At 36.4% G+C, this 17,611-nt stretch overlaps 1 protein-coding gene across 1 annotated transcript in view; it reads right to left on the bottom strand.

The window, feature by feature from the left end:
• Positions 1-206: 206 nt before the first annotated feature.
• The window catches only part of CTNNA2 (catenin alpha 2), a 495,930-nt gene continuing 478,525 nt past the window's right edge, over positions 207-17,611 (bottom strand). The window contains exon 18 of the mRNA XM_086747020.1: positions 207-1,351. Coding sequence (XP_086603146.1) covers positions 1,064-1,351 — 288 coding nt within the window. The 3' untranslated portion in view covers positions 207-1,063. The remainder of the gene's footprint in view (positions 1,352-17,611) is intronic.

Consider the following 17,611-nt stretch of genomic DNA (forward strand, 5'->3'; position numbering starts at 1 on the left):
ACTCTGTTTTTGACTCACTGACCATGTTTGGCTATCCTGGTTATAAAAAAAAAAAAAAAAAAGAAAAAATGAATATAATGCTGTCTTTCCTTCACCAAACAAAACCAAGAAAAAATAGGAAGCCTGAGGCAAAATTAGTCCCTGTCTACATCAACTATGATGCAGGAGACATCCATGCATTAAAAAAAGACAAACCATTCTGAGGATTCCAAGGTTAAATGAGTTTATTGAGTTAGTGGCTACAATGGTATGTCAGATACCTGTAATCCAAGCTACACCTACATATTTGCCTCTAAATTCTCACATTGTCAGATTTCGTGTCTCTAAACATTCCACCACCAGGTCTTCTAGTACTAATATAATAAGAATAATCATAATATAAAAGGCAATGTCAATCACCATATTGTGCTTCATACTCCACCATAAGGAATTCAATTGGCAAAAGTAAACCTCTGGTCATATTAATGGGTTTAATTGAAATGTGAGCAATCATAACACTACTAGAATATAAAGAATGAAATATGGTTTAAAAGAAGCATTTTTAAGATGAATTAGTTTGTATTTGTTTTAAAAATTCACATACTATAATGAAGATGACTTAAAAGTTATATCATTTCATTATTGGGCCACACATTTAAGCATATTGGCTAGTACATTTTTGCACTGGAACAGAAGCAATACAAGCTTTATGGTCTACCATTACAATTCCACTTTTTTTTTTTTTTCACTTAATATACCTGCCAACCTAATGTTTCTTGCATGCATAAAAATTTCTGGGTTTAGACTTGAATTTATTATTTAACCCACACGTTACCTCCGTGATGCAAATTCTTTGGCCAATTTAATGCTATAGTTGAGTTTAAAAAGGAAGCTTGGAATAAGTTCATTTAACATCAGAAGAGAATGCCCTAAATTTTGGCATTGCAGAAAGTTAGTTACTTCAACAGAGTCTCAGGTTGCATGCAAATTGACACTGCTTCCCCCCACCCCATGCCAGACGCATACAAGTCGGCAGGTATGCATACAAAAAGAATATAAAACCCTCCTGGTAAAGCTTAGTGTTTTAGAATGAATCCATAGCTTTAAATTCACTTAAGGCCTGTACAGGGGAAATATGTTTCTTCTGGGAACCTCTTCTCACTCTTGTCTGATATTCTTCTGGTTTTTCTCGCTTTACTAGAGGTTTCTTCTCAGGGGCCTTCATCTTCCAAGATACAACTGGTGAGTTCACTGCGGCAGTACCATAGACCTTCTGGTATTTAGTAGAAGCCACATATGATGCTTTCACTGTAAGGACCACAGCGTTCATCAGATTTTTAGCTGCCTGGATGAGAGAAGTGGCACTGTCCAGCTACAAATATAAAAGAAAATGAAATACAGCAAGGTTATTCCATGACTGGTTCACCGGACCATTTCCTGACTGAAGTCTGGATACTCTCAGATGTTGTTAAAGATGAAATGCATCCTCTCCCTCAGGATTAATCAAGCAGCTTGCAGTAACAAGCACCGCCAACAATATGCACCCCACTGTAAAGGTAAGACTGGTACCTCACATTAATTTTTTTAATAATTAAAAGGAAAAGTTTGTGTTGTCTGGGTTTTTTTTTGTTATTGATTCTTTTTCTATGGGTGAAGAAGTTGCCTCTTTTTTCACAAAAAAAAAAAATTACTTCTCATTTAAACCTTTAAAAATTTACTTTTACATGACAGAAACTGCAAAACAGGTCAACAGGGATTTTTCCCAAGTCTTCAGGTTTGTTCTAATTATTCCTATTAAGCCCAGGATAAAACCCCCAATGATGTCTACAGGAACAGTATGAGGCCAGTGCTGAGCTTGTTAGAGAATCCCATCTGAAAAGATGAAAAGAGATTTTGAAACCCCTAAAGAAATAAAAAGATGAAACAGTTAACTGGAGGTTTTTGTAGTTACTGTAATATGTGAGCTACTTCTGTTCACAAGGAATATTACTTTGCGATTACCAGGCTTTTCGTACATATACCCTTGTGTTTCTCCCATGCATGAGTCTGTCTGAAGTTCCAGGGTCCTCTGGAATTTATTGAACTTCAAACCATTGGGAATTCCAGTCAGCAAGCTTCCATCATACACTGAAATCAAGTGTATACCCTGGCCAAACGTTTCAGAAGGATTTAAGCATATAATGGGACTCCCAAAGCAATGTCTCAATGTTCCAAAACATGAATCTGGCACTTGCCAAATCCAACTAGACGTCCTCATAGGTGCTAAAAATAGGCTTTTAAGTACTGTAACAAGCCAGGTTACTATTTAGGATGTTCAATTAGCCCTCCCCGAAATACTGACAAAGTGGGATATACTCTTTGTGACAAAGCCTTTCACTTCTATCATGGAAGCTGCCTCAATTTTTTATAAGTCCTTCCCAGTTTGTAGAAACAATTTTGGATGTAGTATTAACGCTTTAATTCCACCCCACTTCCTCAGTAAGTTCTTAGCTATTTTTAATTAGTACAAAAGGCTTGTCTCTCTCCAAACCTTTCCTGCTTCATATTTTGGAAGCATATGATTCCTTAATGTGAATTCTAAGCAAGGTAACCAGGATAAATACTCATAAGGCAATAACAAAAAACATATTATACTTAACCTTAAGCATTTTGAATCATTAACAGAAGAAGAATTCAGGAGAAACCTCTTTCTGGAGTGTCAGTGACTGATGTCAATAAGAATAGATGTTACAGAAAGCCTATGTCTGGAACCACATTAATCTATAGACTTACCTGTTATTTTTTATTTCCTCAGCTGTGGCCTTATACTCATTATGATTCATTAAATACATAAACAGCTACACACAGTGAGGTGAAAAACAAGAAAGCATTTTAATGATTTTCACGTACTTGGTGCCATTCCCTGAAACGCATAGTTAATTGCCTGCCCCCAGTAAATATTTTTCATCAGGACTCATTTGTATTTTCTGTTAGTAAAAGAAACTAAGTTAAAAGATGGAAAATTACATTATATGGCAGAAACATGACTGCTCAATAAGGAGTAATGAAATATAATTCAGTATAGTATTATTCTACAACCACACTACTGCATGATTTATAAGGCAATCTGTACATTTGTTGGCAAATAACAGATCATATTCTATTAAATTAGGATATTCTAATTCAATGCAGAGATCTGCAATAAAGCATTATTCATTGTTAAAATATTATTTCTGAAACACTGGTGGATTGATATTGAGTATAACGTGAAACAATCAAATAGCATTTACTTCATAATCAATGTGGATAAACTGACTGGGATCAAGCCTGCATTGCACGTTCCTGAATTAATTCTACTTGTTGAAGTTTTCTAATAGCTTCACATTTTCCAGTATTTCTTTATGAAAACAGTTCTGTTCGCTGTTTTATGTAGGGCATATATTAAGGAACAGAATGATCAAAGGGAGCATTTTGAAATTAGGAGGTACCTCAAATAGATGCTTAAAACCATACAAAGGATGCAATCTGCATCTTTAAACACATGAGTAATTTTATGGAGTGTATTGATAAGGGTGTGCAGAAGCATGTACTTCTGCAAGAGTGGATGCAGACTGCAATGACGTCTCTTAGAAAACCACGTTAGATATTTTAATGTCATTTTAATTATCTCTGGTTTCAATCTGTTGTTATAGTGGATAAAAGCTCCCTGTTTTCACCATTATTAATCACATTTTAACATGCAGATACTTAGTCCTTGCCCTTAATATCCATTCATATTGCAAAGTGCTTTCACGTCTTGGAAGCAGAATCATAGAATCATAGAATCATAGAATGGTTAGGGTTGGAAGGGACCTTCAAAGGTCATCTAGTCCAACCCCCCTGCAAGGAGCAGGGACATCTCCAACCAGATCAGGTTGCTCAGAGCCTCATCCAGCCTGGCCTTGAATGTTTCCAGGGATGGGGCCTCCACCACCTCTCTGGGCAACCTGTTCCAGTGTTCTATAACTCGCATCGTAAAAAATTTTTTCCTAATTTCTAATCTAAATCTACCCCCCTCTATTTTAAACCCATTACCTCTCGTCCTATTGCAACAGTCCCTACTAAACAGCCTATCCCCATCTTTCCTGTAGGCCCCCTTGAGGTACTGGAAGACCGTTATCAGGTCTCCCCGGAGCCTCCTCCAGGCTGAACAGTCCCAACTCTCTCAGCCTGTCCTCATAAGAGAGGTGCTTCAGCCCTTTTATCATCTTCGTGGCCCTCCTCTGGACCTTCTCCAACTGGCCCATGTCCTTCTTGAAAAGAGACATAAAAACCCGATAACAGTATTAGGCTCTGAGTGTTCTCCAAAATCTCCTGGTAGCCATCCCATGCACCCAATTTGACTACCCAAGCACTTCCAGTGATTTTCTTATTGCCTCCAGCTCCTTGCTTGTATCATGGCTCAGTAAACTGAATGAACATCATTCCAATTAACATTTAGATCTTACTACACCCCCGTGTTACCTCAGTTTTAAGCTGTGCTTTGTAATCAGCAGAGCTACAGCGGCGTAAAGCTGGAACGAGGCAGCAGTGAATCAAGCCCTTGGTACATTAATTCCTTACAAAATCTGGGCACAGAAACATATGGACTTTTCCAAACAGATAATGTTAATAAAAAAAAAAAAAGGAAAATTAGCATTTCATATAAAAGTACCACTAAGAAATTATTGTGCAGTACAGAAGGCAAACTTCACTGCCTAGCAATGGTTAAGGAATTACGAATATAACGATAGCTTTCCATGCTAACAGCCAACAGAGCCTGTGACTTGCTATACAAAGTAATAGCGTTCGGCTACTTAGATCTCTTTGCAAATACATTTGTCTCCATATAGGAAAAAAGCCCTCTTAAACATAAGAGATAAACTTGGGTTATTGGCCCATAAAACTCCAAGAACAGAGAACGCTAGGGAAAACTCAAAATTCATAAAGAACCTAAGAATCACTGCACTGGAGCCGGTCACTTATACAGGTTTCAACTGCCAGATACCCAAGGAAGAAAAAAAAATTAAGAAGATTTTGCTACAAGCTAACTTTGCAATTACTGAATGCAAGGTTGGAACACTGGAGCAGCAGAGCCTATTATCTGCCAAGAAGATAATTTCAGGGTTCCCCCTCTGTTCTCCCTGCATTGTCACACCACTGTAATGGGGAAGAATTATACCACAGTTTCTAGAAAGAAAAAAATTTAATTTCCAGAGGTATCTTCATATTTATAATCAGAAACATACTACAAAAAGTAAGGGAAATAGACCAAAAAAAAAAAAAAAAATCTGTATTTCCAGTGAGCAAGTATATAGTATATGTAGTTTCAAAAGAACTGGTTGTTTAAGAATGTTTTATATTATTATTGTTGATTTTAATGAACCTTGAAAAATTAGGGAAGACATAAAAAGAATTGTAGGTAGTTCCTAGTCTGGAAATATTTGAGCAGTGCAAATAGAATGACCTGTGAAATTATTGGCCAGTTCAGCTGACAGTACTCTCAAATAAAATAATGCAATGTCTATGACAGAATCCACAAAAAAAAAAGGGAGAAAAGAAATGGTTTCATGGGTAAAAATATTTTCAAAGTAAACTACATCATATTTTGATGCGATTAAAATTTGGATTGCTTAAAATAATGCTGTTGATATAATTGGACCTTTTGAAGGTGTTTTGCTTGGTAGTACATGACAGTTTGATTAAAAACTCAGCTGATACAAAATTAACACTGTACATACAGAATGATTCAAAATTCCCTAATAGCTAAGTTTCCAAAAGTATGTATACACAAAAAAAAAATCATTGCTAAACAGTGACTTTTGCAGTGGGCTCTAGGAGAAACCATTTTTCAACTTTACAGTACTAATATTTCTATTAAAAACCTGGGAAAAAGTCACTTAAGTGATGGAATTTGCAGATAACAAAACATTTGGGAAAGTGGTAAATCATAGAGGGCAAGTGATTGACATCTAATAAGCTGGTGAAAGTCAGAAATGCAGATTTAAAGGTCCCTTCCAACCCTGACTGTTCTACAATTCTATTATTTCAGTTTGGCTGAGTTTATAGCAGATGATACCTACTTCTACTTTTATTCCTTACAAGAAGGAATTTTATGCTATGCAAAATCCTAGGAAATCACTCCTTGAGTATACAGTAAGGAGGACACTGATCAAATAAGTTAATTTATCATATTCAGTTTACAGTGCATCCACAGTTACCGACTACTGAGTCCTCAATACAAGACCAACACTGAGGAATTGGAAAGAATTTAAAGAACCTCAAAAACAAAAGCCATGTTTTATGGGAAAGATTCAGTCAGCTCTATTTTTTCCATTAAGGAAATGCATGATTAAAAAATGAGTTCATCAAAGTCAGCAAGTCCATAGTAACAGAATGCTGATAATATTTCAAGCTGAATAGATCTGACAAAGAGAAAACAGAACTTAATGGCAGAAAGGTGAAGCAAGTTATTAGTTAGCTGAAAATTTTTAGCAGCGATATTAATTAATCACAAGAACTCAGGAAAGATAGTGATTCTATCTCTAGAAATTGTGAAATCAATATTGGATGTTTTTTGCTTAATATGTACACTCCAGTTTAAGCAGAACTATTGGACATTTTTAATGCACATTAATTCAGGGAGCCTATGCATCAGTTCTGCAGGGAGAGAGCTTCGATGATAACTATGGCCCATACTGACCTTGAAATGTATGAATACGAAAAATTAGTAATTATTGATAAATAGAATTTAGTCCAGTTTACTTTTTACAGACTGGGAAGAGCAACTATCATTTATTTAACAGGTTGAAAAATAACCTGTAATCCTTTGAACACTCTTGGCTAAGACTTGATTTGTATGCTGTTAGCAGGCAATTAAGGCATTGCCAAGCCCGGCTATCTGTGAATTCTGGGTGCATTCCCCGCTTCTCCTACTTTTCAAAGCAGGTACAGTTGCTGTTATCACAAACCAAAAGTCAATTAACATCCTCTAGAGTAACTAAGGTTACACGAAGTAATTATCAAGCCGGAGGGTGAATCCTGAAAACCATTTTCCCAGCTGACATTCTTATGAAATAGAACATTTTTCTCTCAGCTGTGCTTAATAGTAAATCCAGTCCTACATACGTATGTAAGATACATGTAAGTAAAAGATCTTATTATTAATACTTGTGTCTTACATTTCTGTGGCACATTTCATGCATAAAACATGACGCTATTAGTGACAGCCAATGCAAGAACGGCCTGTTTGCTATTCAGATGCACTCGTCCCTGTGGTAGGAGACATCTGCTATTTCTCAGCCCTACTACGCAATGGCTGAAGCCATATTTCAGTCAGTCACTTGAAAATGGCATAAGGTGTTTTCTAGATATGGGTCCATTGTGAGAAAACTATCCTACATATTTGAAATTCTATTAATGCACAAATGTCATTATTTGGAATCTAACATGGTCATAATGGTGTTAGACAGGAACCTGTGGCTACATAAATAAAATAGCATTGTCTATTTTCACATTTGATTGCAATTAACTTGCTCCTTTATACATGTTGAATATTTAATTCACTCTGGGGGTAGTTGTGTTTTATACGTGGCCAATTCACTGAATAACTGTCCTCATCTGCATTTTTTCAATTACAGGTAAGAAACCCAGAGGGATTCCCAAGCCCGTTTGGTTGCGTTTAACAAAGGGTGACATCTCTGAGGACAACAAAGCACACAAGTATACCAAGAACTATGAGTATCTTCTGTGGACTACTGCCATTTCAAAACACATGTTTAATTTACAAGGTCAACAGGTTACCAACCGCTTTATGCCAGTTTGAAAGGGTATAAACATACAAAAATACTCCCAATACTGACATTCTGGGTAAAAGCTAAACAGATATAATACAGAAAATTTGTAGAGATGCATTTATACAGCTGATTTACTTATTCCAAGCTATTTAAAAAAAAAAAAAGGATAAAAGATAATATGATATACAAGTTCATTTGCTTTGATGAGAATTCCTAATACGAAACTAAAATCAATATAGATATAATCACAAAATACAATTCAACACTGGATATCACTAAAATTGGGGGGGGGCGTATACGTCCTTCACTAAATGAAGAGATTTGAAGAAGTAATCTAAGTTTATAATAAAATAAGAGTATTAACCCTGTAAAATTAAGGAATACCACCTAAATGCCCTCAAATGTACCCAGTACTCCTACCAAAAAAACTTTAATTTTATTGTAGAAAGACATAAAGGCTACTTCACTGAAACACCAGGAGCCCTGCATCTCTTTCGTATCTCCATAAGCATCCAAAATGCTACTCAATCCTTTTTGCAAAATAAAATCATTACTGACTACTCTCCAGCCTGTTAGGTCCCAAAGAATAAAAATGTATTTTGGAATTTCTGATAAATATTAAAGTTTTTCTATTCATCAACTGTATTTACAGTCAAAAAATATTTATCCAGTATGACATTACTGCTATAACACAAAATTTACAATTTTTCTTGTAGATACCAAACACAATGTAGGTTATTTCCTCAATATTTAGTATTAAATTAATATATTGTTGCATTCTATTCAGAATTTAATGGGGGAAAATATGTTGACCTGTAATAAAAAAAAATCTCAGAACCTGTTCTTTTTCTTCTGCTCATTATCTGGCACCACATAGCAGGAAAAAGATGCCAAAACAGTACAATTCATATCATATACCAGAAAAACTCTAAGGACAAGCAATCACATATAGCATTGAATTTTTTAAATAAGCTTGTTTTATCAGTCATTTTCATGCTACAACAATGCCTCAAAACTTTCAGAGTCTGTTACTGAATTAGGATATTTGACATCAGTCTGAATGTCCAGACATCTGGAACCAAGGAAGAAATCCTCAGACAACAAAGTCAAAGGAGTTTTGTAGATGGGAACAGGATTTCACCCCACAACTTTGCCAGCATTATGATAGCATATACTACTTTTTCTTTGCTAATTTTGAATGTAGAGGAAGAAACACTCTCTACATCAAACTACAATTGACAAACCAGGGGATGAGTCTCCTGTCATGATGGCTCCAGGGTTTTTTCATCTAAATCTGCCTCATTCCGCATAGAACTAATGCCTGGAGGATGATGTCTACATTGGAATGTCATGGACAAAAAATACGATTGCCATCACAGTTGCAAAATTAGTACAATCACATTTACAACTTCAAAATCATTCTGTCCCATGGAATGATCTGAATTCTTGGATGATTAACAGGAAACAGAATTCCATATGACTGGTTTGAAGATAGGCTGCTACCTAATCTTCAAGGAGAAGATAAACCGGCTGCAACAAAGATGAAGTCCAAATTATATTTGACAGGATAGGCTAACTGAAACTGTAACTAAGATTTTTTTTTTATATATATTGCCATGAGGCTTACTGAAGAAAATTAGAGTAAGATGTCTGTCAGAGCTCAGTGTCAGGCCTGATAAAAAAGTCATTAATGCAAAACTTTACGTAAGTGGCTTGTGTATCACCAGGATTCTATACACCATTTTAAACAGGAATTCATACGCCAGAAGCCTACACAAGATATGACATTGTCTGGATCTGATGTCACAGATAGAAAAGTGCAGACAGCTCTCTGTCAAAAGCATCTCAGTACAAATTTCCACTTTCATATCCAATTGCAGTTAAATCTGAAAGAGGAAATATAGGATATCAAATTAGTCTGTGCTACTGATCTCCCTACTTCTGACTTGAGTTCTAACTTGTATGTAATTTGAAGATAGGTACCATTTTTAAAAGCCCAAAATAATCTAATGCTCTTTCAAATTGAGTTTTGGAAGCAAACTTTTTGTTCTTTATCTAGAGAATGGGTATAATAACAACAACAAAAAAAGCATGTAATTCTTACAGTCTTACCTGAAGGGAGTCCAAATCATGTTTGGTTGGCTGGAAATTGTACTCTCAGTCATAAAATGCAGGAGATTTTGGCTTAAAAATGTCAATAAAGCATAGAAACACTATATTCTTTACATGATAATGTGTTATTTCCTGCCATTCCTCCTGATTTTGTCACAGTGAAAACAAAAACAAAAGCAGCATAATGCAGGATTTCAGACTGCAATGCTGAGAAATGTGATATTTTCCCAACTTCTTTTTTAATTTGTTAAAATTTCAGAGTGTTATCTGTATGTGATACAGATACTCACGTATCTGTATGTGAGTTATCTCCCTGTCTTCAGCTGTGAGGATCTGCCATATTTTGAGGCAAATTTGTTCCTTCAGGTAGCTTCATATCTCTAAAGTTACTCTGGCCCAGGTCAGCACCGAGACACTTTGAAGATAGCTGCTGTACAGACATAGGTGGCTTTTCTCAGGCAAGGACTTGGAAACAATGCATCAAACAGAGTCAAAATGAATAAAACAAAATCCTCTTGTAGAATGGAAGATAGTACCAGGACCATCGTTCCTTGCTTCCTAACGTTTACCTGCTGTCATTCATGTATATTTTATGTCTCATAAAAGCAGGTAAAGGGCTTGATCATTCAAGATATTGATCACTTCTGAGGTGCTAAAAGGCTTTTACTTCCTTGGAACTGAGGGTCCTTGCAGTGTTGCTCAACTCAATCAGTGAAAACACTCCTTTCTCTGTTTGATTCCCCAGACTTCACAACAGTATGCGATGAAATAAAGAAACAAAATTGAATCTCCGTGATAGCCTTCAAGGGAGATGCCCATTTCAGCTTTTCAGGAAAGTCCAGCACTGACAGAGCTAGCTTAATAATACTTGGCAAATAATTTCTTAAGGAAATTCTAACATTTTATTCCAAATATATTACTCACAATTAACTGTTCTATTTATTTGACCAACTCAATCAAGGGTTAAATAACATTCAGTAAGTGTTCCTTACTAGAGAGTAAATGTTCCTCATTAGAAGGTTATTTCTCTGGTCAATTACTGAATGTACGATTTGTGAATGCATTTGTTCATTACATTTTTAACCTTAGCTAGCACTAAATGTTATTGAAAACTAGCAAAATAGGTAAGAATTACTGGACACCACAAACAAATGAAACTACAAGAAAACAGAAACAACGGTTAAAGCTGTTGCAGTTCACAAAGAAAAAAGAAGCAAAGATGACTGCAAATTAAGGACAAAATAGAATGAGCAAAATCTTGTCCTGAATTGTAAAGGCTCATTTTTATTACTCACATTCTATTATGCAAATATTGATGTAATCGAAGAATACTTTAAGATTAAAAGAACCTTATAAGGTCATCTAGTTCAATGCCCCATTCAAAGTAAATTGAATTAGACGAGGTTGCTCAGGATTTTGCTCAGATTCAGAGAATGTTCAAGGATGGATAGTCTCCCACATCTCTGGACTAGAGACCTCCACCCTGTACTTGAATTTCACTACCCTTGAGGTAAAATGGTTTTTCCCTATATCTAATCGGAATTCCCCATGTTGAAATTTGTGTTTGTTGCCTCTTTTCCTGTCACTATGCACCTTTGTCAAGTCTGGATCTGGCTCTTCCAGATCCTTCTGTTAGGTAGTTGTAGAAAATAGTATCTCCTCTTAGCCTTCTCTTCCGTGTACATTTAAATGCACCTAAGAGAGTAGTGTAGATGATACTGCCAATCTCATTTTCACTGTTACAAAAGCAAGCATCTTATCCGAAGGGAAAAACTGAATAACTGTAGAAGGGAGGAAAAAAATATCATAAATTATTGACAAATATTTAATAGCTCACTCAAGCTGGTTAAGTCCTGTACCACTATCTTCAGAAAATTCATGTTAGGAAATCCTCATTACTCGATCTCTGTTTTCTCCTGCGATTCAGTACTGTAGATAGCATTATTTTCCCTGAACAACAAATGCAAAAGTACTCATAGCCTCAATGATTCATATAACCCAAACAGTTTCTGTGCTTTTCACCTCAAGACAATCTTCCCTACAGAAAAACAAATTAATTCAACCACATCTCCAAATCTTCCCTCTAATCCAGAATTTCTGTAAAGGAGATGAAGGTATAAATTCAGGTGTTATTTAGAAGAATGGTGAAAAGAAAAAGCATTTGCACCGGCTCTTCCCTTACAAAGCTCTTACCTAGCTTAAATACTGTACGTTAGTCATGATTATCTATAGATTTGTCTGTACTTACTTTGCATCAGAAAAATTGTGACTGAATGTCTTTTAATATTAGTCAGGATCCAAGAACTGTTTATAGTTGGTGGCACTAGAACCTCCAGAAGCATTTTTTTCAGATGTCTATAATGGAACAGTTTATCTAGGAATGCAGGCAAGGCGTGCTTATAAAAACCATTGAGATGAGGTGTTTGGTGACCTAAGCAAGGTTTTCAGAGTTTCCATTTCTATAAATGAAGTCTTATCCTGCACTCATCCTACCTAATTCCAGGTGCTGGACGATTGCATTCCAGGCTCCCTCTATGCGTGGTGGAGAAAAGCAGGAACCATGGAGCACTTGAAACCTTTCATGGGTTTATTTCCTATGGAGATGGGCCAGAGTACCTTATCTTTTAAATTATATGTAGAGATCCTAAACTGCATTAAAATCATAAATATAGTACACTGAATCTGGAAGAGGTGCTCAACATCTGAAAAAAAATTGTCCTTGGATTTGACTCAGTAGTCCAAGAATTCAAACAAACTTAATGAGTAGTTTTGAGATTGTTTTCCTTAATTCTTCTCTTTTGGTCCCCAAGTGTCAAATGGGAGGAAACAACGTACTACAAAACATATCAATCTCTCCAGCCTACAGAAAGTAATGAGATTAGGGCCCTGAGAGAGCTACTTTATATAGATAGATCCTCCTTATAAAATAATTTAAATATTTCTGTCTGGGGAAAAAAAAAAAAAAAAAAAAAAAAAGGCAGTTTCCTTTCTCCAGCAGCTAAGTTCAAAGAAAGTTTACATCACTTACATATTCATATATATCCTCAAAAAACCCCCAAGGCTAAACCCCCTGACTCTCTGCTTGTCTGAATACATGATTTAATTCACCTGTCTACGCCTCTGTAATTTTATAAGATGTTACTAATCTAACTGGTTGTCAGCACCTACCTGAAACGAGAATATCTGCTCTCTAGAAATGGCTATTGATCTCTACTAATTATAAAGGAAGCCTGGAGTGAGCGTCTCAGATGTAGATGTTTACACTCAGATAGATGAATCACTCTCCACTTAGCAATGGAGATAATAGGCAAAAACTCTTCAGAATTCAAATAAAATCTTTCAGAACAATAAAGTGCTCAGTTTTCATCACACTATAGACCTGCTCTCGTGTTTTGCACAGCTTGAGTGGGGTAGCCTCCCCCTGTTACTGCAAGATTTCTTCCCAACTCTATCATTTTCAAATCACGCTTCTTAATTATAGTGAACTCTTTCTCCTGGTTTTTTTTTTTTTTTTTTTTAGTTTTTTAAATTTTATTTGGTCATCTAGAGTGGAAACTGGAAAACAGAATGGAAGACAGAAATGCTTGCCTTGAAAATTGTCTGAGCCTTGAAGGAGGATGTATATTTGAAACTCATCATGATTCTATAGATCTTTTCTGCCTTGAGTGTGGCTCATATTCTCATTTGCAGAGAGGAAATAATGACAAAATTTGCTCCTGTTTTCAGTTTTACGAGGGTATACCATCATGTCTACTTTGAGACCCTCAGATGGAACTGATAAAAATCCAAAGGATTATGATTGAACAGAATCATGTTTAATGTCTTTGAGATGCAACTGCCCCAGAAACAAAAAGTCATAGAATCATAGAATGGTCTGGGTTGGAAGGGACCTTTAAAGATCATGTAGTACAACCCCCCTGCAAAGAGCAGGGACATCTCCAACCAGATCAGGTTGCTCAGAGCCTCATCCAACCTAGCTTTGAATGTTTCCAGGGATGGGGTATCCACCACCTCTCTGGGAAACCTGTTCCAATGTTAAGGCAGTCCTAGTTTCCTCCAACCACTGTACTCAGTCCAAATACTATTGAGCATTTTTTGTTGACAATTCTAATGAGCTGAGGTCGAAGTTAAAAAAGATTGCAATCTAAATCAACACAAAGAGTCCTCTAGAATGCTGTGCACTATCATTGCGACTTCTTTTGCTTAAACAAGATTAAACCAAAAGTAATTCATTTGAGTCAATGGTGTTAAAACTGCAGTAAGAGAGGGCAGGGTGATGCACATCTATCTGCCAGCTGACACGGTTTGTGAACAGATGGTGCATTTCACAGCTCTCCCTCACTTCTCATATAGAAAAAGAAGGTAAGAACCAACCCACAAAGTTTTAATTCAACTTGTAAGAGAAATCAGCCTGGCAAATACGGAAAATTTGGGAATTTTATATAGCTATCTTAATCATACTGGAAAAAAATGTTTGATCCCTTTATGTGATCTTACATCATTAAAGTATTGCTCACCCCTTGACAGTATGACTGAGGAACAAATCTGTAATTTAAATGGTGACCTCCTTGAATACATAGGTATAAATATACTAGTTACTGGTTTGGCTTTGAGTCAGTAACACACAGTGTGCTTGCAAACATAAAACAACACAATTCTTAAGAAGCCTTACGGTAAAGTAACTTTCAGTTTGCAAAACACTTATGAGGATTTAACTCATTTAAATTAGCATATATTGGAAGAAGTTGCTCAGATATTTGCTTTAAAAGTTTTCATATTACACACTAAATAAAATCAGCTGAAATCTAAGCCTTACTATATTTTACTTTAATTTATGTGGACGCAAATCATACACAGTTAAAACAAACATCGCAATTGCCTGAATACATATTTAAGCCAAAGCTGTAAAATACAGGAATCCGTGCATTTTAGATATTTTAATTTTTTTTTAATCACAGCTACCAGTACAATAATTTCACAGGGGAATTAGCTCAGTAAATGTAAAATTAGGCTATTTATTCTCACAGTGTTAAGTTGCTCAGGCAAACTCACATCCTGGGGTTGCATGGACAAAAATCTGTTGTCAGATTTGGCACAGGCAGATTCCAGGTTAATTATTGCAATAGTTTATGTCATTCTGAATATCATTCCGTCTACAAACTCTCCTCCACGTATAAGTCAGCCAACTGCTAATTTGCTCATCTTACCAGATACATTTAGAGAGCAAATTTCTCTGGATTGATATCCCTTCAGTGCTGATCACTATCTCTAATTCACCATAATTGCTGAATGATACCAATTCTGATTTCCTGTTCCCAATCCTTATGGCACTTTTAAAAAGTTTCCTTCTCTATGCCACCAACATGCTTTCATATTATTGAAGTGAGTTTAGGGGCACTGTACAGTTGGTCCTTATGTTTCACCAATTCTGTGCAAGAATTAGTCTCCTGTATTATGCGAGAATAATTATGTGCAAAGATAATTTTGTAAACTCATCAGCGAAAGATGTGCTTTACCTCAAAGCATTTGCCTTTGAAAAGAACAAACCTTAAATTGTCTTTAACAGCAGCAATTGCTATAAAGTTTTCCCAGGGAAACATTAGAGATTGACTAATCTGCTTTTCCTTTCCTATTGAAAAGACCAAAGTTTGCAAGGGAAGCTAACTTTGCTAGACAAGCTCTTGGCTTTGCAAAGGAAGATTTGGAGACCTCAATGTTTGGTTCACTAAAGGAATAAGCAGTAATAATAAAACCGCTTGCACACATTATTCAAAGGTAGAAAAGTACCTGTCAGGGAGATAATTTTTATATTCTTTGTCCTTATTTTCTCTCTGACAGGAAGGGAAACAGTCATTGGTGAAAGTTTTCGTAGCTTTGTAAACAAGATTTTCATCCTCCCAGAATTTCATTCAGATTTCCTATGCATTGATACAAAGGGCATCTCTGAGTCTTCAGGGAGGAATCCATCACTACTGACCAATCCCCAATACATGCCACTGACCAGAAGACGGAATGCTCTGCATCCTATACCCAATTCCTCAAAGCCACCTGGTCACCTGAAAATAGAAGTACTTCATCAATCAGACTGTGGACCACCTCTGCTGAAAAGGCTGTGGTTGCACTCCCTTTGTCTTTGTCTTTCACTGAGATATGACAAGACCCCATACGGAGCTGGTAAAGAGCTTTAAATGAACAAGAACAGCAAGATTTGTGGTATCCCCAGGGCCCAAAATCTTCATATGATCTTTCTTCTGCCCTTTAGTATGAGAGCTTTGACATCTTGACAGCTTTAATAGATACCCAAGAGGCAGAATAAGAAAGGAAGATCTTCGTAGTCCATCTTGTCTTTTTTAAAATGCTGAGGGATATTAAAACAGTGAAGCAATAATACTTTGAGTGACAGGAAATAGGTAACAAGATAGTGCTTTAAAGTAAAACAGTAATGTTTAGGTAGTGATATGAGAAAAGACCAAGAAATTCAGTTAGCAATATCCCTGCCTATCCTAAGTTCTTACGACAGAAAAAATCAAATGCTTTGATTTAACATTTCAATGGTTAAATCTCAGTGACATCCCCTGGGATTTGATTTCCCGCTTGATTTTACATCTTCCACAATTTACTTTTGAATTTTATTTCATCTATAAAATAGGCCTTATAATTGGTCTATTGTCAATACATAGCTTCATAAACATTCTAGATAAAGCACATAAAAAAGTAACAGAGAATATAGAAAATAAAAATCTTGTCCTGTATAAGCAGGCATTATCCACAATTAACAATGACAAATATAGAAATAACACCATCTGTCTTGAATCACAAATACTTTAGAAAAATGATGGCCCAGCACTACTGCAATTAAATTCATGGAAGATAAACAATTGCGATCAAGGGGTCCAGAGTCTGACTTTTCAAAATGCAAGATAAACATTGCAGGATCAGTTTAACCACCAGCAAATGGACCCCCTCTGCAAAGAAATGCGATCATTGCTTTACAGATGACATTAACTCTAGGACTTCAGAACACAAAGGAAATGATTCTTCACAGGTGACTAAGACAACACATGCAATTCATTCTGTGAGCCCTATGGTTAATTTAACAAAACCAAACAGCTGACAAAAAATCCCCCATTCTCACGTCTTTTCCCTCCACCCCCAGATCTATAGAGAGAGTTAAAGATATAGATGAGACAGGAGGTTACTCACCGTCGAGGAGTCACTGCTTCCGGTCTCAAGTGTAGCTCCCTCAGCACAGGTGGGTGGGTGGGTAGAAAGTTGACTAGCCCTGCCCCCATCTATGACATCACACTCTACCTCATAAAAGGTAGTGAAAGTGCTCTGAACTCCAGTCTGATTTCCGAGAGATACAGAAAAGAGATAGTGAGAGAGAGAGCAAGAGAAATATTGTTCCGTAGCGTAGAGGTGAGGAGAGAGGAAAACGTGTGCTGAAGGAGCTATGCTTGGTCAAGGAAACAGGGACTCTTCCACGATGAGTAACCCTGCTGTCTGGTGGTTCCTCTCACTTGCTCCCACAGCACAGGTTGAGCATGCAAGCCCTAAAGGGTTTGCTGATAGGGAAAGGGGATACCTTTTGATGAAAACCAGAAAGGAAAGAAAGCTCTGTCCCCATTAAAAGCTGGTTGACATCAAATCGGGCATAAATTTGGTTGATAGACTTCTGTGTAGCATTATTTTGTGTATGGTTTTGAACAGCCAAACTGCACAGAAAT

Source organism: Chlamydotis macqueenii, chromosome 4, assembly GCF_036417535.1.
Source record: "Chlamydotis macqueenii isolate bChlMac1 chromosome 4, bChlMac1.mat, whole genome shotgun sequence".
In the NCBI taxonomy this organism is placed as follows: Eukaryota; Metazoa; Chordata; class Aves; order Otidiformes; family Otididae; genus Chlamydotis; species Chlamydotis macqueenii.